The sequence below is a fragment of the Bactrocera latifrons genome, unplaced genomic scaffold, assembly GCF_001853355.1.
Source record: "Bactrocera latifrons isolate USDA-ARS-PBARC rearing strain unplaced genomic scaffold, ASM185335v1 scaffold_3, whole genome shotgun sequence".
Taxonomy (NCBI): Eukaryota; Metazoa; Arthropoda; class Insecta; order Diptera; family Tephritidae; genus Bactrocera; species Bactrocera latifrons.
Window position 1 is genome coordinate 218,344 of NW_017536629.1, and position 27,404 is coordinate 245,747.

At 37.1% G+C, this 27,404-nt stretch overlaps 1 protein-coding gene across 12 annotated transcripts in view; it reads left to right on the plus strand.

Moving 5' to 3' along the window:
* LOC108970440 (polypyrimidine tract-binding protein 1) overlaps window positions 1-27,404 on the plus strand; it is a 390,952-nt gene that overhangs the window by 153,506 nt on the left and 210,042 nt on the right. Inside the window, exons 1-2 of one of the 12 annotated variants that reach the window (XM_018935829.1) lie at window positions 11,829-12,674; window positions 20,857-22,383. The exons of the other annotated variants lie outside the window; for them this stretch is intronic. Coding sequence (XP_018791374.1) covers window positions 22,381-22,383 — 3 coding nt within the window. The 5' untranslated portion in view covers window positions 11,829-12,674; window positions 20,857-22,380. Of the gene's footprint in view, window positions 1-11,828; window positions 12,675-20,856; window positions 22,384-27,404 lie in introns of those variants that run through there. 12 annotated transcript variants of the gene reach the window in all.

The window sequence follows — 27,404 nt, forward strand, 5'->3', positions numbered from 1 at the left end:
TGGAGTGTGTCCGCCGAGAGTGCGAGAGTGTGCATGCAACCACAAATACTTGAGCATGCAACAATTAGCGCTTACATGCAATTTCGTACCAGAGCTTACCATTTTCTTTCCCTTTCTTTGCTTTTATTTGATTTGCTTTTCTTTCTCCGCAAATAAGTGCTGATTATTTTACTTGTGTAATGCTTTTGTTTTACACGTATTTCCACGCTCTGCTAATTTCAAAGAGAATTATTTTATATCACACTTATTTTCTATGCATGTATGTGTGTGTGTGTGTGTTTTAGTGCACTTAAATGGTGGCAACCACAAAAAGTTGGCTGGCAAAAGCGGTCGGTTGCCATGCAACTTATAACATGCCAAGAATGTTGCATGAAAGGTAGTGCATAATAATCATTACTACACATTATTGGAATTTAGTGTTTTCTTACTTTACTTACCTTGGCCATGGCCGTCGCTTCGCCGCCTCAACGGGCGGCCTGCGCCGCTGCCGCCAACGCCGTGTCGGCCATAACCAGCTACCAATGCAGTAGCGACATGCAGCAGTACACAGCCATGCACTTGCCGGCATTTTTATGGGCACTAGGGCTGTTCTTAAGGCTCGACTTACCGATCTCATCTAGTCTACAAGTTCGTTTCTTCATGCCGAAGATCCGAAGTGCCACAATTGTGCAACGAAAATTCAGTCGAAGAATACATTTATTTCTCTTAAGAACCACCCCAATGTGGAGTACATTAGTTGGATTCTATCAATGCATTTGCTACGAAAAGTCTTGAGTTATTTAAAAACCTTTACTTCATGATGCACTCCGTTCGTAGTTCTATCTACAGCTAGGTATTTGTGGCAAGTACGAGTAGCCGAGCATGTCGATTCATTGCTGCTGCAGTCAACAAAGCATAAACCCAATTCCACAAATCGACGACTTCGGCTTGTCGTGAGCAGCAGAGCAAGAAGTGTGGAGAATTCGAAAGAAATCAGAAAGTGGCAAGGTCTTAATTGCGCTACACATACACACAGTGCAAATAGTTGTAAGTAACTAGTCGATTTAACCATTATATATCACGATAGCGAAATTTTGCATCGTACCACACACACACACACATATATGTATATATATATATATACACGCAAGCACATTCGCATTCACACAAACGCAAGCGCGCTTAACCAGCGGTCACAGCGGCTGGTTGCATCAATAAAAATGCGGTTGGTTTGCTTAATGGTTGTGTCTTTGCTTCATGCGCCTCGTTCGGCACTCACTTGCAACGACAAGTAAGCTGCAATAAGCTACGTGCAACATGCAGCGCACGAACAGTTGAGTCGTATATCGCTGTTAGTAGTGGAGAATTACAGTTGTAAGCAGCAATTGCTGAAGTTGAAATCAAGATATGACAACATGGTGGCATCATTGGCTTGACTGTGTGGCAATAGTGTGGTTTCTAACTCGCTCGCTTGCTGATGTCACTGCGAACATTGCTGTCGTGCATTGTGTGTAGTTGTCGTTGTGCTTCTTGCCAGCTTGGTTGTCTTTCTTAAGCCACTGGATCTCTGCTGATGATTTAACAATCTCTCTGTTCTGATTTTTACTGCTTTAGACATGGCTGCTGTAGGAAGGTTCACAAATAATGATATAAATACACATACTCGGGTTTTCAACTCCAATTTCTTCTTTGAAGCTTGCTTAGAAAACACAGTTTAGATTTTTGGCTTTTAAACTCCGATTTCAATAATTTTTAATGTTGCCACATTTTTATAAAGACTTATTTATTAGTAAACAATAATGAACATTTTTTGGTTTTGCGCATTCTTAAAACGCTTTCATATAATAAATATATAATAAATATAATAAAGTCTCTAGTATGATGGTTTACGAAACATAGGGTTTCTGCATGGCCACCACAGTATGATCTTTAGAAACTCTTCGTGTTTCTTCCTTCGCATGGACTGCTCGTGTCCAGTAGTGCAAGCTGAGGCTTATCAATTCTTGAAGTTTTGGAATGCTGTCGTTTATTGTTCGCTTAGACTTTGCCCGATCGCTGAACCTACAAACAATAACAAGACTGTTTCCATAGACTGATCTTCCGAGGTTAGCTTAACTGAGCCGTTTCTTGCTCATAAGTAAGGCATTTGGGTATCTTTTGCGTCGTCAGCTTTTCGATCTCTCGATATTCATCCCCTGAACTTAGGCATAAGTCAATTTGCCACCCAAATTGTTAGAAAACGCTGAAGATCCCTTGGCAGATATACCATACATAGCCATATTTGGCTATCTGTATATACGCGAACCATTGCCTCAGTTGCCGAGACATCGATAGCAAATTTTGCAAACGTTCTTTTCTTCGTCGCCAGCTCCTTGCTCCTTGCATTTGTCGGAACAGCTGATATCGGAACACTAAGGATCCAACTGCCATACGAACTGATATAGCAAGCTCAAGTCCTTGTATGGAAAACTTTTTTATTTCAAGAAATATTATTGCACGATAACGGGTTTGAATAATTATGCATCGATGATGTCACCGGCCCACAAATCGCACAAAACCGTTGTTTCTCTGGATGAAATGACAGATGTTGGAGTCTCTTCGGCCCACATGCTTGTTGACATACCCACTGCGCCAGAAATCGCTGAAAAATTGGTTCGAAGACATCGGATATTCTTGGAACTTTTCTAGAACCCATAAAGCTAAGCGATGTCACTTAGAGAGGTAGACGACTTCAGTTCTTGCACCAGCTGTATTTTGTACGCTTAAGTATACCGACGTGTAATACGCCAAGGCGTCAGGCCAAGTTGCAGTGAATGGCACCGAGGCGACTCTCCACGGTCTTCGTGTATGCTCTCAGCTAATGTTCAAAATGTAGATAAAGACTTTGGATAACATATTGTGCTATAAGACTTGCACTTGCGAAGGATATTGGAACTTCGATGCTGCCGAAGTTAACATTTTTGCTGTTTTATCTGTCAGCTCTCTCAAATTCTTAGGATTATTATGCACATTTTCTAGATGCTAGTCCTAGCTCTCCTCCCTTTAAGTACACATAGCCTCAAATTATCTAGCTAATGGAACGGCTTAGAATTTCTATAGCACTTCTTATGGAAGAAAAAAGTTCGGTGCAAAATTGGAAAGCAATGATTGCACTATAAACCGAAACGACTACCAATAAGTGGTCGTGCCATGAAAGTCTATTACTGCCTCCATAACCTTAGTGTTTAAATTTTACTATTGCACCATAGCGGAAATTGCAGGGCCGGGGGTCTCCCGTTTTCGGCCGCGAAATAATTTCACTCACTTTTATGCTCGTATTTTTATTTTTTCTATTGTTTTTGTTTCTTTACGCTTGAAATCGTCGAGACGAACGGCTTTTTAATACCACCTTTTATATGCTTCTCTCTCTCCTCTCGTTGCAGGTAAGCCTTGTAGCCAGCCCGGTCGCCAAAAGCCAAGCCGCCGGAATCTCGAGCTGGGCAAATGCCGTTGAGCTGTTGTTGCATGTAACTGTATTTATGTTTCACTTATTTATTTATTTAGTTGCATAAAAATACGTATAAATATCCTTGAAATGAGTACGCAAATAATTTTATGAGCAACAGGAAAGTACAACAACAACAAAGGTAGCGTGGTGCTGCCTGAGTGTTGTGTGTATGGGCTGGTTGTTTGTGTTTGTTGCATTGATGCTGCGTTGGCGGCGGTGGGGTGACTGTTGCGTTGTTGTAACTGCTGCTCGCATTTATGCAAACAAATTAAGCGGAAATCGCATAAATCGCTCGCAACTACAACTGCTGCTGAATCAATAACAATTTTATGTACGTACGAAACGATGTCGTCGATGGCGCGGAGCTGGCGGTGTTGCTGTTACGGTTGATGGTAATGAAGTGGGTGACGCTGGCGCTCGCGCTCGCATTGGTGGTGGTTGGGGCATAGGCGCTGGGGTGTATTTTTTATTGGAACGTGAACTGAGCGTTTCTGCCTTGAACGTGGCTTTTAGGTCACCTGATATGGTTTCTGTGAAGCGCGACGCATTGCAAGTTTATTGGCGATATCATCTGTTAAATTCATTTGACGCCATTTTAAATTGCATTTAATGCTGACGTCGCATTTTGCTTGTTTCATAAATAAAAATGTGTGGCTGTATTGAATGGAAATTGGCTTAAAAATGCCTGTATACAAATAAATAGGTATATTTAAGAAAATCTGCGCGCAAAACAAGAGCTAAGCCAGCGAGTGTCATCGCTTCCAATTTAGATGTCATTAAGTTATTAAACTTTATATCAACTTCGCTTGTTCCAGTCCAGTGAGCGCTCACTACAACAAGCGCGCCCACATACATGCCCCACCCTACGGGCAGTATTACGCGCTGTTGGCATTTCCACCTGCAGGAAATCACCATAATCCGCACAAATGTAAATACGCAAAAGCGCGCTCGTTTTGCCGCCTGCTCCAGGAAATGAAAAATTTACAATAAAAATTGCACCAAAAAAACTGAAAAAAGTGAAATGAAATCACAAAAAATGTACAAAGAATTGTGGAAAAAAATTCCGAGCCGGAAAGCGGCAAAACGGCGCGCAAAATGTTTCAAATGGAGATAAAAACTTTGTGTTGCAACAAAAGCAAAAAAGCAGTGCGCGCGTTGCGGCGTTGGCGAAGGACGCGATTTGCTGATTGAGCGCATCGAACGGCTGAGCAACGCTGGCCGGCTGGCTATCTGTTGCAATGTGTTGCGGGGGGTCAGTCGTTCTCGCAATACCACTTCATCCATGCCATTTCGTGCAATTCACTTTCGATGCGTTCTCATGTAAATCTGTGGTAATCCTATTGAAAAAGGATACCACGAGCGCGCACACCAACATACGCCCACCTGTACAACAATACAACCCAGCATACATAGCAAATGCAGTGCACGCCCTGCCTTGTCAAGCGGGGCGCGCGGTGCGTCCACAATTCCCGCGTAGTGTTGCCGCTTTTCTGACTTCATGCGTTGTCATTTTAGCGCACGATGAGTCTGTTGTGCTGTCGTCGCGCGCGCTGTGCCACGCTGCAGCGCACTGATTACAATGCGAACACATTGGCGCTTTGTTATTCGTGTAGTCATCATGTATGGTGTCCTGTTGTCGTCGTCGTCCCCTTTAGTCCTTTAGTCATGTAGTCGCATCATGTATTTATATAACCATTTGTTATTTCTCTACGAGTTTATTTTTTATTTTTATTCTTTATTTCGCGTCCATTTACATTCGCGTTGCGCAGCCACGGGCACAAGTCCAAGCTTTTATTTTGGGAGATTTGTATTTTGTGCTGGTGCCTTTTTAATAGTTAAATCGCTGCTTCATTTGGCTGGCTTAGTTGTTGCAAATGCTTGGAAACGCTGGTAAAACGGCAGAGAAATATAGTGGCGGAATGATTGGAAATGTGCGTTGTAAACTTTAAATGGTATTAGAATAAAATTGAACATGAGGATTTGAGTATAGTATGACTCGCGCTTATTTTTTAATGGACTTTGGCTATGGCTCTATGAGACCATTATTTAAATTGTATATGCGTAGTCTAATACTTTGCTAAAGTGAAACGCGTTGAAGCCAGGTATTAGCCAGGATAAGCTTATCAGGGTTTATATACAAACTTTATAATAAATATTGTTATAAAAGAATATCCAAAAAATGTTGTTGGTAATCAATTGGGTAGTCGTAAAAATCTTTTCGTATTTGTAATCAAACTTCAACTTATTCTTTTTATTTATACTAATAAATAAAGAAACAAATATGTACCATTGTCATCGACCACTTTTTGCCATTTTTCCGCTAGAGACATTATTCCATCAGTGTAAATCGAAATTTGGAAATTTTTAGAACGGAAGCGAGTGAACCATTGTTATGCTACACCAACTGATACCACATTGTCTCCGTAAACTTCGCAAATTGCATAATATCAGTCAATCAATATTATCATCATTATACAAAAATTTCAAAATATAGCGAATTTCTTCATTATTTTCACTAAGTTTTGAACAGCTGTAACTTTTTTTCAACTTCCCCGCATATAATTTTGTCTTTGGTTGAGTGAAGCTTAAAATCTATCCTTTCCAATACTATATGGTATGACACAATGTGATTGGTAGCACTGGAGATATATGACTGCAATGACAAAAAACTAAAATACTTTTTCGACTACCTAATATTCATATATATAGAAATATCTCTAAAACTGTTGCAGATGTATTGACTATCAGCTCAGCTCATATTTTGAGAATTTGACCAAATTTTTCCGCTTCCAACGCCTATCATACTTGTTAAGAGACTCTAGACCTCATTTGAATTTAGCTAGAAATAAAAATGTGCTCGTGGTAAAACATGTCTTTTCATCACAACAAGAATATTCCCTAACCTCTGAATTCGTTTATAATATGTTATCACTATTTGGGTATGACCAATTCTTTTTGGTTCGTGAGTGGTAAAAGTATTCCATTTTTTATTACCACTTATTGCATGATACGAATCGATTTAATCACAATTAACTTCGGTTTGGGAAGCATTTAAAATAGTAGTTAGTTCAGTATACATCATGTCAGAGATGATACGCAGGTTGAGTTGTCGGGATTAGAGAAAAAAAAGAAATATTAATCAAATCATATTTTTCCGTAGATTAAGATCCTTTGCCATTTTGATTGAGGTATGTTCAAATCATGCCTTCTAAACCCATCAACCGCCTCCTCCGGTGTCGAAAAACTTTGAGCTCTTAGTTTATTTTTTAGTAAGGAAAGTAAAAAAAAAACCCCGGAAGTCAGGACTATACAGTGGTTGACTCATTAAATCCATTTTTTGAGTGCTCAAAAATGCATTTCTTTCAGTTTTTGTGTGTGAGCTCGCATTGTCGTGATGAAGGGTGATTCGTCTTCGGCGGTTGGATTTCCTCATTTTTTGAAAGACCTTTGGCAAAAAGATGGTTGTATATCACTCAGAATTTACTGTTCTATGTTGTTCCAGTGGTATGGCTTCTACATGTCCAATTAAAGAAAATCGAAAACAGGCAACCAGTTGTCTCGAAGTGCTTTATGCGCCAGCCGCTTTTGGCGGATTGGGATTCGGTTTTTTGGAAATACTGTTCATTTTCAGGCTGATATGCGTAGTGTCACGATTTTATAGACGTGTTTCGAATGTATTTCTTTATCATTTCTCACGACCAATAGATCTTTTTTTGACCGATTGACAAATAGCGTGGGATCCAAGGCTACATTTGGGTTCCACTAATCATAATATAACTATAGTTTTTTAAATCTCACGATCTTTTAATATCAGACAACAACAAGACGTTCAACAACAACTAAACGTTCCCAAAATTCGTTTTAGAGTGATCTAAGACCGCAATTGAAGACACCTTGCCACTGATAAACAACAACCTTGATGGAGCTTCACCCTCCAAAACTCAATTTATTTCATCGATGTAGTGCTTCTGAGTTAATCCATTCCGAAAATTCTGTAAAAAAAAATTATTTCACGAAAATGTTCTAGGTCGCAAAATTTTTTGGCCGACATGAATATTTTAAGTTACTGTAAACAACACAAATATCGCTCGTAAATTTATGATAAATCAAATTGGATCGCATTGAAATTCTCTCGGTTGCTAACACGACGATTTTCAAGCGCTTTTACTTTAATTTTTCAATGTTATGAATGCTTTATGCCACGTAAATATTTGTGTTCGTGAAAAGGTASCTCCCAAAACACTTCAACATTTTCAACGATTCCGTAGCTAGTTGCTCAATATTTTTCCATGGCAAGAACGCCAGACAAACCTTTTGTGTAATCAATTGATAAACTAATTAATTGACATTAAGACCTCAAACTTGTTGTAAGGTTGTAAACTGTAAGAAAAAAATTATAAATGATACTATTTAAACAGTCCGTCACATTTGATGACGTTATACAGTCAAGTGCTGTTTACTTGCCGCGAATACTGAAGAATCTCTGTTCTCTGAGTGTATTATTTAACTATTTTTTTTTTATTATTAGAAAATAAGATGATATCGAAAATATGCATGAGTATTCCTTCCTCATACATTCTTATTCAAATTCAAATAAAAATGTTAACGTAATTTATAAAAATAGTATGGCAGAGCTTAGAAAGCTACCGCCTCACACCAAACAGCTTTAAAAGCTTCGGCGCTACATAGCTGAAATGTGAAAGCTTCGGCTGATTGCGCCGCTTTATGCAAAACAACCACTGATATCTATCAGAGCATGCAATGTAAATAACGGCAATCCACCCCAACTGTTCGTAATTTCTCCAGCTGTTCTTGGTGGGGCACGTATTTTTACTACACCTGCGCACTAACCATTCGGAGTAAGTCGTTGATAGCGCCACACTTTCGGCAGATATTCTTCGGTGGGTTCGTGAAGGGTGGCCTGCTGCGAAGGCTTTACGTGTTGATTGTTCAGCATGTTGCTTTGCTTGTCGGGCGGGGTGGCATGAGTGCGGGCCGCATACTCACCTGTGCTTGCGCTGCTTTCCCCTGCGTTAGCCGACCTCACCGAGTGAATTCCGGTGTGTGTGTGTGTGCGTGCTTGTGTTTTGTCGTCGGAAATGTGCAAGCAGGTGTAACAATTATTTTCTCGTTGATTTTTCTTTGACGCATGTGCTTCTATTGACGTTTGTATGCGTGTGTGTGTGTGTGCTGTTGAACAGTTAGCTGCGTATGTATGCCTCTCGCTCGCACCTGTTGTCTGCCCTATCTGTCTCGATTATTTGGCAGTAATATTATTACGCCAACAATAACAATGAACGCAACGGCACGGCAACGATAACGACAACGACAAGCATCAATAGCTGGCAAGCGGGTGGGCAGCAGCACAAGCGTGCTGGCACACAATGCGCGCGTTTTGTCGTTTTTGTTAGGCGATGCGATGCAATGCGATGCGGCACGAAGGTGAAAGCCGAGCGCCGGCTATGCTGCTGGTACTGGTACCGTTAGCAGCGCTACAATGGGTGCAACCCCCATGCACGGACGGCCAAGCGAACATGCCGCATGCCGTCTAATGGGAAATGCTCGGTTTTCCGACAGCCACACACAGCAACAACGCGGTAGCGGAGTAACGGTGTGGCGCGACGCGGTGTGCTACTGTTGAAGCTATGACGCATGCGATGGTTTCAGGACCAACCGGCCGTGCGAACTGAAAAGTGGATGGCCGCGTGCAATGGGGGTTGGGCGCGCCGGGGGTAGGTAAAATGATAGTCGCTGTCATGAATTCAACAGAATTATGCCACATATACAGCGTTCGTGTTGTTGCCACTGTTACCGTGTGTTGAATGCAAATGCTTTCCCTCTCGTTGGCAATGGAGCAGCAGCTGTGTTATGCGGGTGCACTTAAGCAGCGGTTTGAGGTAGTTAGGCTTCTTTCGAGTTGTTGTTTATTTAACATTACATTTCAGCGATGTTATCTTATCTGTTGAATGGGAGGCGCGCTACATTAATGTGCAGTTTGAATTATGTTACTAGGTATGAATGTTTATGAGGAGCTGGATATTTTGAAGCCAATTTCAAATATATTCTATGAACAAAATATATATATTCTTTGAACTCAAATAACTCTAGCTTGTTAAAAAATGTTAAGACTGGTTGTGCGAAATTTTGTTTCATTATTATTTATCATTTTTATGCTCAACAGCTAATGAAAGATTTGGCGTTTTCTCCGAAATTTATCGTTATTCTTGGAGTTTCGGAATGCTTAGTGCTTCAGATTTTTACGAACAAATTTTATATAGCAGAAACGCCGTTTTCTCAATGTCTGGTTAGCAGACATATATACCCACAACTTAACCTCTTCTTTACCCACAACTTTCCTTTTCTTAACTAGAACTTAACTGACGAATGGCTGACCAGACTTTCGGGAAAACTGTCCCAAGTTTTCTCCTTCAACTTTCTTTTAGGGAATTTACTCAAATGTAACTTCGTTTATGAATTTCGAAGCTTTGCTTAAAAGCTAGTTAAAGATGGGAAAAGTATGAACTAAGAGTTGTTGGAATTAATTATCCTCTAAATTCCAAACCTTTTCTTTAATGTTTAAAAATAAAGCCAAAAAAAATTTCGTGGGAAAAATTGAAAAACAATAAGGTTTCTATCGTTTGGACTAACAATTTGTTCGCCCTCTTGTGGAATATACCAATATATCCTTAATTGTTATCCTAAATATTTTTAAAGACTTCTTCATCCCATAATTCGGTGATATTGTATGTCTAAAAAATATTATTTTCAAAGAACGGAAGTTATAAATTATCATAATTTGAAATAAAGGCTAGAAATCTATGACTTAAAAAATTTTGTTAACCCAAAGTGAGTACTGTTGGGCTACATCGACCCGAATCTCATAGTAAAGTGATTATTTTGTATGAAATTTAAAAAGAAAACTCTCGGATTGGCAAATCGTAGAAAAAGAACTGGCATTAGTAATATATTTTAGAAAATATTATCGAAAAAAATTTCAGCACTAAATTAATCAGTCTCTATCGAGTGATTCGAGTCTGATATGAGAAAGCGTTTTACTTGGTCTGATATATATTTGAAATTAATTAAAAATGCTGAAGGAAATCCGGAACTAATTTAGATATTGTTTTAATAAAGACTGGAGCTATCGCTTTCGGTCCACCAGACCCATTGACATAATACAATAAGACAACCTTTCTAATAAAAAATTAAATGTCTGAAAGTTGTCCTGTGACCGCTTTGGTCTACTCTTATACAACGACTTCCTTTGTAGACGATATAAGAGTACTTGCAATCACCAAACTCCTGTTTCGAAATTCCGACTCATTGTTTTGTTCTTTAAAATAACTAAATGGAGCCATCATTATCACAGCAAGTGTGTGGATGAGATTGGAAGACTGCTGCGTACGTGCAAGCGGCGAATATGATTTAGAACCAAAAACAGTTTACCGACAAAAGGCAAGAGTTGTGTCATCTTTTGTGCCTTTGTTGTCACAAAACAGTAAGCGGAGGCATAGCGGCGTAGAGAAGAAAGAGCCAGAGCTCTAAACAAGCCGCTGTCGCTGTGTGAAGTTATTCTTTAGCGCATAGGACAATAATGAGCACATCATCAGTTAAGACCGCAGTCAACAACCTGTGCGAATCGCAGAGAACAACAAAGGAATCGCAGTTCGCACACCTGAAGCGTTGAGCACAAATTAGGAAGGTAAGAGAAAAGTGCCACAATAATTACTCTTCATACATTTTAGGAGTATACTTGGTGTGCTCCGAAAAGGCGAATGAGCGCAACGACGAAAGTGGAGAAGTAAAGGAGAATGTTTTGAAAGCAACGACGGAAGAGCAGAACCGAGCTGAAAGCAAACATCGTCATCAACAGGAAGGTGTACGAGCGTAGCAACGAAACTAAGCAAAAGCAAATGTTAAGAGTACGAAGACTAGAGGAGCGTACACGGGGAACACTTAGGCATGGTTGTGATGCCTTCGACTTTAAAGTCGTGCATGTGGATGCCGATGATGAAGTACGGACACACACATACATATACGCCCTCACATATGTATACACAGGCACACACTCACGCGCAAAGTTGGCTTGAAGAGAGTCGCTAAAGTCGGAATCAGTACGCCAAATAGGCAAGCAAGGCAGGCAGGCGGATGACACAATACCCGACTGTATGCGCTCACTTGCGTGGTGTCGATGTCGGTGTTGATGGTGGTGGTGGCGCACATGAAACGAATACATACGAAAGTGTGGCGCACGAGCGTAGCGACGAATTCAACAGATTCAAAAGCCGAACTCCGAATGCAAAAATTGGTATATTACCTTAGAATGCCAGTCGTTCTTACTTCAGTCTTCGTACAGTCTTTGCTTTAACCCGTTCCAATTCTGTCCGCCGTCGCTCTATTAAATAATAACAAAAATAACAACAACAAAAATAAACAAAATAATATCACAACCGACAACCATAACGAGTATCGCATCTAAAAAAAAAAATCAAAATAAAATAAACACAAAAACAAATCCAACAACAACAGTTGCAGCAGGAAAACTTCGCTCCAAAAACACACGATATTCTAAAATATCCAAACAGCAGTGGCGAAACTATCAACAAGCGCTAAAGAGCAGCACGCAACAGGAGTGGTTGTAGAGTGGAGCAGCAGCAGCAGCAACAGTGTGTCTCAGTGTTATCAACAACATTGCCGCCTTCGTCGCCGCGCGCAACAACGTCTCTCCATATCGACGCCGCAGTCGCCGCTGAAGTCAGCGCCAAAGTCGAAGTCACAGTCACAGTCAAGCGTCAGCAGTCGAACGTCAAAATACGACAACAACGACAACGACGACTACAGCACCAAAGGGCAGCGGAGAAGACAGAAGACTCTGCACAACGCACACAAAATTTCGATATCCAAATCAAAGTTGCGTTCAAATCGAACACGGCCGCAATAGTAGCAACACCGTAGCATCGTAACACGCGGACTCTCGACACTCGACACTCGAGATAGCAAACCTTGCCACTTACTACCACTCACTAGTGCAGTTCTAACCACGTCGTCGACGTGCACCAACATACGATAGCAGTTATCAGCCGAAAGTTGCAAATAATTTTAACGTGTCCACTTTGAGTTGGTTTTCGCGTGCAACGTGTTGTTGAATAAAAAATCCAAAAATTTTCAAAAATCGAAAAATCATAAACAGCTTTAAAAAGTTCTTTAGGTGAGAAAGCGTCAAGAAAACCAAACCGAAATATCGTCAATAAGCGTTGGTGTGCAGTTTTCGTTATCATTTTGAGTTTTCAATTTTTTTTTTTTTTTAAATATTAGCGATTTCCTTGAAAATAGTCGCGCGTTTCTGAGTTTAGTGTGAAGCAGTGATAATTACCAATTTTTCCAAGTGAAATTTGAGCTAATTGCTTTTAGAAACATTTTTGTTTTTGAAACCACGCAGCCTATTTTCGAAACGAAGCTGTGAGTATTTTCACGTCTTAGCTGAGCTATAATTATATTTTAGTACCAACTTTAAATTTAATTTTCCTACTAACTACTAACCAACTTACTAACCCTTTATTGCTGATTTTTCCACTATTCTAACTTTAAACTATTTGTAAACACAAAGCCAAGACATTAAAGTCAAGTTCAAGTACGAAGCGCAGCAACTTAAACGCTCGCACTTGTAGCATGTTTCGAGGCGAGATCAAAAACAAAAAAAAAAAAACAAAAAAAAACATCAAACACATCAAAAAACTGGCTCTTCTTGAACATTAAAAATATTGTAGAATTAATTTTTCGCCAAGGAAGCGTGCGAAAAGAATTGGTAATTGCAGAAACAGCGGCTCCAAGCCAACAACAATTGCACAAGCCTACTTGAAGCAATGTGGGCAGCCGCGTGAGTTGAGCAGTGGCAGCGACAAAGGTTCATTGATTCTTTAAGCAAGCGCTTGTGTAGCTTATAAGCCGCGCTTAAGCAACAACAGCAACTACACATGAGCACAGCAGTGGCAAGCAGAAAAGCACATGATAAAAAACCAAAAGCGAAAAAGAAATATTTAAAAAAATATTTAAAAGAAGGTGTGTGTTTTTTGAAGCAGAGAAAAATATGAGCAATAACATGGAGAAGCGCGAAAAGCAGCAGAAATGGCGGCACAGGTTAGCCGGCACTAAGCGCACACAAACTGGCTAAGACACAGAATGAAGTTGTATAATAAACGCACGCACCAACACACACACGCAACGCGGCTTAGTGTGTGGAAAAAAATATGAAAGCGGTGAAGCAAATCAGAAAATAGTCATTGTGGCCAGCAAAATGTAGCATACAGACTTGGCATGAAATGACGAGTCAGCCAGACAGCTAACTCGTCATACACACGCACACGTACGCGCGCACAACAGCAGCGCTTGGCAAGGCTTATGAGCGGCCAAGCAGCCGGCGAAAACACGTTTTCTTGCAAGGCGGCCCGAAAGAACCTGTGCGGCTGAGTGCCGAGCGGCGCACAGACGAAATTATAAATTAAGAAGTCGAAAGAAAGACCTTACAAAACCCAAAAAAAAAAAAAAAAAAAAAAAAAAAAAAAAAAAAAAAAAAAAAAAAAAAAAAAAAAAAAAAAAAAAAAAAAAAAAAAAAACAAACAGCACAGCGAGAGCGTAAATAAAGTAGAAACGCTTGAATGAAAAACAAAAAAAAAGAAAACACGAAAAAACTCGAGCACAAATCGACTAAAGAGTGCAGAAATGTGTGAGGAAAAAAATTAAATAATTGTGCCGAGCAACAATTTGGGAGCGAAACAAGGCAAAACAACAACGGCTCACAGCAGAAAAGGTTACTTTACAAAAGGGAATAATCAAAAACTGTTGTTGGCAACGAAAAGTAAATTGGAAAAGAAGCGCACAAGCAAGCGGCTATTCTTGGAATTACACGTATTGCGGTGCGAACCAACAAGTGAAAACACAACATCAGACGCACAGCACAGCACAGGTATTTAAGCCAAAGTGGAAAGAAAGAGGAAAAGCAAAAAGTAGCGAACGTTTCATTGCGCGGCCACGCAAGAGACGATGTGCGGGGAAAACGCACAAAGTGGTCGAATATTGTTATTAACAGAGTCAGGAGAGGCCAGGCCAGCCAAGCCAAGTCAAGCTGGGCAGTTAGCGGCGAGACGGGTGTAAATTACAAAAGGAGCACAAAAATAATAAATGATATGAGGCGCGCAACAAAGCGCTGCAGACGAAGGGGACAGAAAGTTAACCAAAAAAATATAACAAAAAATGTGAAAAAAATAGAAAAATAAAAGGAAAATTATTATGAAAATCTAGTGAGCAGCATACAAAATAAATGTTGAGGAAAACACCACAAAAAGTGGGAAAACTGTGGTGTCATTATCGACACAAAGCGAAAAGCCAAGTTAGAAACTCTCAGCAGCGTTATTAGCTGTGCGAGCATGATTTGGCTTAATAGGGAACGCTAGTGGACTCAAGGGCGTCTGGAGCGCACTTGCCACAATGCCACTACAAAATATTTCGGCATAATTACTGACGCATTTACAGTGCGCACATACAAAACACATGACTTCTAGAAATATGTGTTTGCTTTGTAGAATCATGACTGAAGGCAGAGGCTTGCCATAAAAGAAAAAAAAACTATATATGTAATAACTACAATAGAGAAATGAATACAAATGATCTATGAGCGCTACACGTGTAGGCAGCTAACTGCTGGCAGAACGCTTCCGTTGCCGCTGCGTAAGCGCTGAGATTGACGCGCTAACTTGAGCCGCGTTTGCCAACAAATTTCTACTCGCTTTCGGTTTTCAAGCAATCTTACTTTGCTACTCGTTCTTTTCTTGCCACACAAATACCTTTTAATTACTTTACTGCCACCTTTTTACTGTATATTTCCTGACACATCTTTCTCGCCTCACAAACGCTGTTGCGGCAGGGCTACTTCAGGCAGCGCTATATTGTAGCCGATTTACAGAAAGCAATAACTTTTTCAAAAGCTAAAAAACAAGTAAAAATAAACAAAAAAAAGGAGAGCGTAACAAGTAAAATCAGCATAAAAAAGCGCGGCTGCTACACTTGAGAGAAGCGTAAAAAATTGTTTAAGTAGAAACGAAAATAATATCGCGCTTTGCGAAAAAAAGCCGCGCGCAGCAACAGTAGGCGCTAAATGCCGCTGGTGTTAGTGTGTGTGTGTGTGAGCAAAAACCGGTAAAATATTTTAACGAATTTTGTGCGTGCGAACCGAAAATCGCGCCAAGCGTAGCCGCCAGCAAGAAATCAAAGACACAAAGCGTTTAAAATGCGGCTAAAAGCAGCAGCAAAGTCACAGCGTCAAGCCACAAGCGGCTAACAACAAACAATTCAATATTTAACTGAGCAAAACTGAAAGTCAAGAGCGCGCGCTAACGAAAAATAAAAATATTTATTGTTACTTTCGGCCGCTCTCAGCTGGAAAAATAAAGCTGTCAGCAATGATTATTATTTCAAGACAATTATTTTTATGTACTTAAATTGTTTCCGTTTGAGCTCCATTCAGGCGCTTTCTGTGCCTGCCTTACAATTATAGTTATAATTATTTTAAGTTTTTTGTTTGCTTTGGTTAAATCGCGATGTTCACGCGGTTAATTATTGAATTCTGGACTCATTGAAGATTTATAGCAGCTGATTTATTTAAATGCTCTGAAAGGCGGCTAAAACGCGCTTCATAATTTCGGTTTTTTGGTGTTAGTGCGTGAGATATTTCTTGAAGCGAAAACTGCTCCAAAGTAAAGCAACTCTTTGAGATTCTGCTGGAAATTTTTACATGAAAAAAAAACGTTAAAAGTTGTGGCCGTCTAGCGTGGAAGTAAAATGTGAAGCCATCCAATATTTATTAGTTCTAATAACATTACCACTGCCTCATAAAATAAGTGTAGTATGTTTATGCCTTTAGATCAGCTCATATCTGGAGGTTCCACAAGTGTAAATAAGATATTTTATGCCTTATTTAATTTCTTTAAACTCATTTTGTAAAAAAGAAGTATTATTCTTTAATATAACTTTCTTCAATATTTTCTTGTGTCAAATCTTAAATTTATTTTTTTCTCCAGAGAATATCAATTTTTTATAAAAAAGTTCTAAAAGCGTTGCTGTGAAAATGTTTTTAAGAAAATGTCTTGAATTATATAGATTTTTATTTTTGTGAAAATATTGTTGTGAAAATTTCACATAACCGCGTTATTAGTGTTTACCAATTAAAATTAGATTAAACCTTAAAATTTTCAAATTATTTTTAAACTGCGCTCTGAATAAATATTTTTTTCTAATTTGTATTTCAAATGCATTTGTACTCGATTACTCCTCTAAAATAGTTTTTCCTAAAGTATTCTTTCGCATTCTCTTAAAAACTATCTAAAATGAAATTCGAAGTTATTTAAATCATACTTTGTTATACTGAATATATAAACAAATATTTAGCTGATAATGAACAAGAAATTATCAACGAATTCTGGTTACTAATAAAAATATAGAGGAATGCTTTCAATAAATTATTTCACTATAATATTTTCAGAGCATAATTGCTCAGTGTTTTAACTTCAAAATCGCTTCATTGAGTTGAAATATTGCAAGGTGTCCGTATTTAATAGGTATTTTTTACATTTATTCTACAGAATACTCATATTAGGTTTAAAAATATTTTAAAGTTTTTCTCGCGTTCTAGGCATGAAATTTTGTAATCTTGAGTTGCCCTAAAGTTTTATCATTCCTGGCTTCATATTATTACTTTGGCAGTATATTTTCATAAAAACTCTCTTATCAGCTCCCTTTGCTAGCTGTTCTTTTCGTATTCTTTTTAAACGAAAAATTCGTAAAACTTCAGCATAAAATACTCAAAACCGTTCAATTTTTGAAATATGTGCAAGTCCCTTTGCTAGCCCTTCGTTTCTAATGTTTTCTAATAAAAAATTAGCGTGAGTTATTACAACCCGAAACTTTTCACATAAAACATCCAAAACAATTTTTTGTTTCTTGAAATATTTGTAAGTTGGGCCCCAAAGTAAATACCCAAAACTATTCAGTTTTTGAAATATTTGCATCTTTAGACTATTTTTAGATTTTATTGAGCTATTTCATAAAATTCTTAGTCCTTAACGGAGTTGCCCTCTACTAATAGAATGTGTCGTGGAATCTCAACTATTTTATTTTTCATTTAATATTTCAAAGGTGCACGGCAAGAAGTTTACAACCTCGAGTTGTCATAAAGTTTTATTTTTTTATTTTTTTTTTTTATTTTATAAAAGCTTACATAATAATACAATTATTATACAAACTAAGAAAATACACAGCACTAGCATCATGGGCTATCGGCCAAGTTATTGTTACCCAAAACTCTCCGCACAAAATACTCACGACTGTTAGAACTCCTGTTAGACTTTTACAAATATTTGTCGGTTCGCAGTAGTTATGTATATATATTTTTTTTTAATATAGATAGCAATAAGTTGCTGGTTATTAAAGAAGTTGCCTTTAATTTCTAAAATTTACCCTCGAATTCTGAATATTTTAAGTTCTTTTCTTTTTAAAATAATTTCTTAATTATTATTTATTGTTTAAAAATCCATGTATTAGAAAGTACTTATAATTTTCTTCAAGGATTTCCAATTCAGGCCTAGTTTGTCTTTCAATCTGCTTAAAAATCAGTTTCTAATCGTTTTCCAAGCCAAAATGTTTAGTCAGAACGAAATAGACTTGACACACAACAAACAAAAAAAAAAGTTCTTGAAATTCTTTGCACTAAAAAATTTAGAAAAAAAACATGTTAAAATTGTCAGTATGATTCATAATTTTTTACTACGACTTAAATCTTTAACTAACACAAAAAAAAAAAAAAAATATTTGAATTGTTTTTTCGAAAATATTTTGTATTAAGCATTTCAGCTGTGAACGAAGTTTATGCGAAGTCGCCTTACGTTTTTTTTTTATAAAGATGCTCGAGTAGTGAGTTTTTGAGTATTAACAAGTTTCTTTCCCACATTCTAAGGTAAAAAAATAGCTGATGGAGGTTTTAGGATTTTTTCAAGGGAGACTTATTTTTTATATAAAAATTACGTAAATTTTTTTGATAATTTTTTTAATTATTATAATTAAGTGATAATTTCCTCACATAAGCGTCGTTTTTTCTCTTATATATAGTTTTTAGTTTTAAGTACCTAACCACCAACTAAAGACAGCTTATGTCGAGCAAATAGTTTCCACAAACTAATTCTAAAAAACACAAAAATTTACTGCAAATATAAAAGTCAAAGCGTTAATGAATATATTTTATTGCAGCGACAGCATTTAACGTATTAATAAAAATAAAAACTTCGGTGGTATTTTATCCTCTGTCAAACCAAAGCTATTCCCCAAGTCATAAACTATTGCACACATAAGTACTTCACTTCTCATAAACAAACTGAAAACTAAACGAAAAAGCTTTCAAATAAGCAAGTTTCAATTTGAATTTGTACTACAGCAAATTGTTGCTACTTTTAAGTAAATATTTATGAAAATACGTTGGTGTTATGTAATTGCAAACATTAGTAGCAGAAGTTGTACTTACTTGAAAACCGAAATCTAAGCTACTAAACCACATATAGGCGCAAATCTAAACTTTCACAGTAAGCGAAGATCTCAACAGCGACTTTATTACGAAAAAAATATATAGTAAAAATCATAAATTAATTAATAAAATATAACGGTGAGCGAATCACTACAAATTTACAAGAATTTATTGTTAGTGCAGCTGTAAATGTTTAGATCATTTAGCAAAACGAGCGAGTTCTGCGCTAAAAACTGACTTGAGGTCAGTGGGCGCTAGAAAAAATCTAACTGTTGTCATTGTATTTGTATTGAAAGCCCATATTAGCAACAGACAAGCGAGTCCTTGCGCTTTTTTGCAATTTTGTAAACTAATTTTGAGCAAAATTTCAAAAAACAAAAAATATTTTAAGTAAACCAAAGGTTGTTGAATATTGGATTTTATGTGCAGAAATTAACACATCATATTATATAATAATAAAATACATACAAATAATTTTTAATATTACATATCAGTGTTAGAACAATTGTACCAGTAGCGTTAGTTGTGTGAACGAGAGTTCAGAGCAAATAGACGAAAGCAATCAGCAGAAAATTGCGACAAAATCAAAGTATTGTAAAAAGGTTGTTTACGTAACGTACGAGAGCAGTGAGCGAAACATTTATCGAAAAGCAAAAAAAAAACAAAAAACAAAGCAGCAAACAAGTACACAAACACATTGTAATCAAAGTCAATTTCGAGGCATATTTATAGGCGGCACAGCAGCAGCAAATACACTTAGTCAATCAGCAATGCGCATAAATTGAGCAGCGCAAAGCAATTGTAGCAACACCTTCTAAACTCAGAACCTTTTTGTGAAATATTTCCGCGCAAACACAAAAAATTTGAATAGAAAATATAAATAATTAAAGCAATTTACTTACAAATATTTCGAATTAGTCAAATTAAGTGGCTAGCAGCGGCGCAGAGCGTATTTTCTGCGTGACACACTAAGTAGGCTACAACAGTATTCTTAAGACACAACTCAGCTTTGGTGCAGCAATCCGTGGCATCAAACTGACAAGAGAGTAAGCGTTTTGACAATCAGCGAACGTTAGCATATACATACATATACACAAAGATAAATACACACTCGTGAAAGCATTTGGCTGGAAGCGCAGTATTTATGAAAGTAGCAAGAATTTAGACATATTAGCAAACGATTTACCCCAACAACTTAACTGCATCTACAACTTGCCACTCTGAACTTTTTACGAAGCTATACAACCTTTTTATAAACACAAACTACTCAGTCAGTAAGTCAGTGGCTTAGACCGAGACCGATCAAGCAAATCTCAAATACTGCGTATCACAATCTCAAATCTCAAGCTAACCAGCGCTGTGCGAACTATATTTGGAAGAAGAAGCGGATCAACTTTTACCAAATTAAGCTAAATCTAAATCTTTAACTAAACTTGACAATCCAATCCCCACTTTTGTGAAAAGCGATATTTCTTAGACCTCTACTTGCTATACAACAAGAACTATAACAATTTTAACACATTTTATAAAACTAATTAATCAGCAAATTATATCGATATTACTATACTAAAGCATATTTCTTACCAACTTATTCAACTTACTTTATATATACTAGATATATATAAAACAACTGTGTTTCTGTATTACATATATTTACTATTTGTAGCGCAACTTTGACGTGATTTATAGAGCTAGGCATAGTCGAAAAGGAAATTACATTAAAAAGTTAGAAGTAAAATTGAGATTAGTACATTCTGCACAACTTATTGACAATCTTTCTCTTCAAATAGCTGCTATTTTATCAAATATAAATATATATTTCTAGTTGTAATCAAGCATTTACTGATAACTACGCGTTAATTAAACGCACGCTGTGTCTATTCAATCATATTGAAAAGCTGTTCAAACACACTAAAAACTATTAAATCATATTTGAAAAGCTATTCAATCAAATCAAAAACCATTCAATCATATCAAAAACTGTTAAATTAAAAAAAAAAACTATTCAATCTTATTAGGAACTATGCAATCATATTGAAAAGCTATACAATCATATTAAGAACTATTCAATCATATTGAAAAGCTACTCAAACATACCCTAAAGCTTTTCGATTGTACTGTAAATGTATTCAAGCATATTAAAAACTCTTCAATCAAATTAAAAGAGCTGTTCAATCGTATTTAAAACTGTGCAATCAAATTGAAAAATATTCAATCACTTATATACTTATAAATAGACGTACTTGTGACAATCTACATTTTCGTGAAGAAAACTCTGAACTTTGAAGAAGTCTATTCAATCTGAAGCGTTTCAAACTTTACCTACAAAGTATAACTCTTACACGATTTTAGCAATCAATCAAACACAATTATATATATATATATAAACAGTATAAACATTTATTGTAATTATAACGGCAGAGTTATTTCTTAGCCAGTCAGTTACAAAAAGCAGAAATCGAAAGCAAAAAATTTTAACTCAAAAATCAAATTTTTGCTAGTTTCAAGTAAAAAGAAAACTAAATCTTTGCACAAACTTTGTCGAACAAATTAAGTTTAAGTCAACAACAACAAAAACAAATATAAATTTGCATACAAATGTGTAGTATTTTATGAGAATTGAAACAAAAGTGAAATTACTTTAGCGTTCAAGCATATCAATTACAAGAATAACATTGTTATTGTGAAGCAATAATTTGCTTGCCAAAAACAAAATACAAAAACAAAAAAATATTCATAATTACACAATCATCACTTCGTTTTCACACTCATTGAGAAAAGTAGAAACCTTGTGTCTCCTTGCCAACCGCTCCCCACAAAGAATCCCTTGCATATACCACGCAACGCGTCGATTTTGCGCAAGCAAGCTAAAAAAGTGCAACAAAATCAAAAGTAAAACGGCGAACGATCCACAAAAACAACAAACAGCATAATCAGCAAAAACAAAAACAGCAAAAGCAAAAAAATCAAATAAAAAACTGAAAGTGCAAACAAAGTGATCAAGCTAATAAATCAAACTAAATCTATAGCTTAACTAAAGAAATATTATAACAAAAAAGAAATAAAAACAAAGCTAACTACAACTTCAAACATATTCAAAACTAAGAGTTCCTTAAAAACAACAAAAAGCAGTGTGCCAGTGAAAACGCCGCATAAGAAGCGATAAAGCATCAGTCGAGCAACAAATTTCCAAAACAAAAAAACGTCTAATACAACAATTACAACAACTGTCTTAAAAAAAGCATTCACCATTGACGCGTTAAAAGAAACGGTTGCAACAACAGCTTCAGTAACAGCGGCTTTGGCAACAGCAACAATCAAAGAAGAACCGGTTAAGAAAGATTTAATAATGGTAAGAGCAACACATGCCTACATTTATTTAAGACAAAGAACAAAAGAAACGAGATTGAAAAAAGTATGATCAACATAATTAGTAAGCATAAAGAACTAAGCAGGAAATAAACATAAGATCTAATTATAAAGATCTAGGCGAATAGGTAGTCAGGCTGATAGTTATATTGGCGGTATAGTTTCTTCTTCGCAGGCATAACATATTACATAACTGAGTGCTGGAGTGTTGCGATAATTTTGAACTTGGTTTACAGGAACTAAAGCATTGTGTTTAAAATCGTCAAACTTACAAAAATTTTAGTGCCTTTTTTTTTTGCAAATTATGCCGAGATTTCTTTATTTACTGAACTTATTTTTAAGAATTTTTTAAACTAATTTTTTTTTAAGTTCTCAGAGAAATATATTTTGTAACATATAATACTTCAGTAAATTTCAAAGTTGTAAATATCTGCCACATCAGTTAATTAATTATCTGAAGTCAATTGCCAATTCATGCCAGTTTTTCGAGACAAAGATTAAAGCATATGTATTCGTCCCTTTACAAAATATTCAGCGATTTTCATCGTTCCATATACTCAAGAAATTATAATAAAAAAAAACTTTCCGGAATCCCTATAATTTTGTCATAGTCATAAAAAAAAAGTATTAACTAAATTTTCTTTCAAGACTTAACTTAGTTTATTTAAGGGTAGTCCAGTTTAGTATAGGGAGAACTCGTTAATGGATTCAATTATCGCTTTAACTGCATATTAATTTGCTCAGCTTAATTACCTCTTAATAAAATATTCCGCGATTTTGCCATTCCATACTTCCAAGAAATTAGAATCAAGAAGCTATTTGCGGAATCCCTATAATATTTTATTAGCAAATATTTTTAAGCAATACTTGTGAACAAAATCAATTTTCTGATTCTTTTTCTTCAAGGCTGAATTTAGTCCATTTGAAAGTAGTCTAGTTTAGTATAGAAAATAATGTTGATGTACTCAATTATTGCTTTGAATACATATTAATTGTCTTAGTTTAGTTTTCTCTTTACAAAATATTCAGCGATTTTCACCATTCCATATACCCAAGAAATTATAATCCAGAAGAGCTTTCCGGAACCACTATAACTTTCTCATTTAACAGATAGTTTTCAGCTATACTTATGAAGAAACTAAATTTTCTTTGATTCACTTCTTCAAGACTTAATTTTGTCTAATTGCAAGTAGTCTTATTCTAGACTACCGTGATAAATGTTAATGGACTCAATTATTGTTGTTAAGTAAATATTAATTAGCCAACTTCAAATAATTTACTTTTCTATTAGGAGAATATCCAAAAGAATTTACTATTCCAAGTACCAAAAAAAATTGTTTTCCGACGCGCTATAATTTAATCAATTAACAAATAGTTTCCAGTCTTACTTTTTGTGAAAAATGTTAACTAACATTATTTGCTTCAATTTGTGACTTCAGCGCTTTTCATTCTTCCCCAGAGCAAAACACAATAATATTTATAGATAATATTTGACATCCTTTTACCCTAAAAAATTAGCCACAAATATTTGACATCCCTTTATCCTAATAAATTAGCCAGAGAATTACATATCGTCACCTAAAATGCTAAATAACGAAACATCACATCTTATAAATTTATAGAGCGAAAGAAAAACGATATAATAAAAACCACACATATGGACAAAAATTGAGTTTTGGTTATAAAATGGTTATATGTATCGGTTATATATTGGTTTTATCTGACAGTGGAAACTAAAGGCGAAGGAAAAACGATATAATAGAAAGCACTCATTTTGAAACTAAAATTGAGTTTTGGTTATAAAATTGTTATATATAACATTATGTCGGTTATATCTGACAGTGGAAGCTAAAATTTTATGCAGTGTGATGTGGTGTATCTTAAGCAATAAAAACTCAATTTCGATTTGTATGGATGATACGTTGTTTTAGATTTTAGGTAATGATATAGTGAAACATTTATAATTGAATCGATTAAAATACAAAAATGAGTTGAGAGAAATATTTGTAGCTCCAGTTTTTAGTTTTTCAGATCGATAGTATATCTTTGAAAAGAAAAGTCTTAAATTAGTACAAACTCTAACATTTCTGTAGCTAATTACAACTATTTCTAATATATCCGTAACACTTAATTTGTGAATAAATTTGGCAAATTGTGCTAAATTGATTGACAGATACGTTGTCATTAATGGTGCTATTTTAAAAAAAGTATATTATACTCCATTTAGGTTCAATATTTTAGGTTAATATGTTTCTCACATTGATACTCAATACTTCTATCAACTAGAGAATTGTTGCAATTTGAGTGTTGTATCTATCATTGAACTAATTTTTGTTAAACAGAGCATAATTTTCAACAATGTGTTCAAAAATAGACAGAGCTAGCGACTAAATATTTCTAAATATATAAGCAGTACTTGGAGTTTAACCGTTAAACCTGTTTCGTAAGTGCTGAAAAATGGCATGAAGCACCTAAAAGTGATGTTTAAAAATTACTTAAATAAAGGCAAGTATGAAATTTATCGCAACACTTCGTCGGACCAGTAGGCTACCAGAGCACTAATAATACTAATAATAATAAASTTAATAATATTTGCTAAGTAGTATTCACTGAAACGAACAAATATCGTTGCCTTGCGACGCCTTTCTAACTTAAAATTCATATATCTTTTTAGTGTTACATATACTATATTTATATATATAATATATAAACTAAAACTGTCAACGTCAGTTTAGCACCCGTTCTTAAGACTTTATATTGCTTTATCTGCAAGTTTTACAAAACAAAAAAACAAAAAATGCAAATAATAATTTATTGAACTTAAACAAAGAATGTAGCGAGTTCCGAGTTTTTTTACTATTTGTAGCGAACGCTTCACTGCATTTTCAGCTTTTCGTCGACTATTTTCCGCCAACTAAAACTTTTCGTCTGTCCTTTCACTACTTCACTAAGTTATCCCTGCATCTTTATACCTTAAGTTTTCCGTCAAACACTATATATATTTTTTTTAAACTCATAATCTTCTCTCGCTATCTCTCACACACACACATACTTAGTTAAAGTCGGTAGTCGTTACGCTTCCACATTTTTCCTTATTAACAACTATGCAAAGCGAAAAAACAACAATATCCAAGCAATATTTTCTTTTTTCTACCACTTTCTCGGCACTTATTACTAGCAGCTGTTCTAACGGTTTTGTTTTTAAGTATTCTTCCTTTGCTTTCTGGTTATACATATCACTGTCTCTCTCTCTCTCTCGCCCGCTTACTCAACTAACTTTGCATAACTTACTCACGCTCTATCTCTCCCTCCTTTGCTAACTAAATAACTTGCGATACGTTTTTGATTATAACGGTTATGTATTAAATTTATATATTATATTATATGCCTACACTTTCAAATAAGAATTGCACATCGATCACACGGCCACCACCACCAGTACATGCCCCATGAGTAAAAATATAGAAATCACAACCAAAAGCACCAAAAACTGCATAGCATTTTGACGAGATCACATAACAGTACATTCACGCACACAAACATACATGCATATGTACATAGTACGCAGTAATTCGCATAACAAAAACAAAAACAATAACCATAAACCCAACTTCACAACAGCAAATGCAATTGTTGCAAGCACTACCGGCGACCACACACCTGCATCAGCTGCACCAGACGACGCCGCCACCAACACAGGCGACCGCCTACCCAGCGTACCCGGCCACCATGCTGCAGCAGCATCAGGCGCTGCAACACGCGCAGCACCAACAGCAGCAATTCCAGTTGCAACAGCAATACCACTACCAGCAGCAGCAACAACAACATCAGCAGCAGCAACAACAACAACAGCATCAGCAATTGCAAATGCTGCAGACGTACATGCAACTGCAGGCGAACAATCTGGCCGCCGCTGCCGCCGCCAACAGTGGCACAACGACCAAGTACCAGGCTGCCGCCGCAGCTGCAGCAGCGGCCACCGCCGCCGCCATACAACAACAGCAGCAACAGCAGATAACATCGCCGCCGTTGCCGCTGCCGCCGCCACCGACCGCACAACCACAGCAATATTACGCCGCCAGCGCAGCGCCACACCAGCTGACACTCATACCAGCGACGGCCTGTAATGGCGCTGCTGCGGTCGCCGCCGCCATGTTTGCAACGGCCACCGCCGCGGCTGCGGCCAGCGCCAACAACCAGAACCAGAATCACAACCACAACAGCAATGTACATGCATCCGTTGCAGCCACAACAGCAGCCGCCACACCACCAACCAACAACAATGTAAATAATAACATGCTTAATCTAAATGCAACAACTAGTGCTCGTAATGCAGCCAAAACTGCAACTGCTGCCATCGGCGGCGCCATCAAACGCAAAGTCGGCTGCAGCATCGGCCTATTGGCTGTGCCGCATTACGCGTCATATCATAAGCGCAACGCCAACAACAACAGCGGTAGCAATGCCGGCCATAGCGCCTACAACGCCGCACTCCTCCAACACTGTGGCGTTACTGGCCGTCGCGGCGCGGCGACTGCAGCGGCAGGCGCTTCCAATTACGGCAATGATGGCAATGAGTTGCGTTGTGCCACGGCGTCGAACGCGGTGCTGTATGCTAGCGCTACCGCCGACGAGCCAGCGGCGATGGATTTGGAGGAGTCGGAGTTGATTGAAGATGATGCGGACGTGCATGAGAATGGGCTTGCGTGCTGCGTCGAAGGTAACATGTCGACTGGCAGCAGCTGCAGTTCGGCGTCCTCTGATTGTTCTTCTATGCCATCGCCATCCTCTGCTACCACTACTACTACTACTAGTCCTCGTACTCCTCGTACTACTACTACTACTACTACTACACTCCACTTAACTTCTCCTAAAAAGGTTTGTGTCTGACACTCACTATGGATGGCTCGCTCTCGTTCTATCCCTCTTAGCTACTCTTTTTCACCGCATCCGTACTAACTGCATGGAAATCCTTTGTTGTGTTCCTGTGCGCTTTCAAATGCT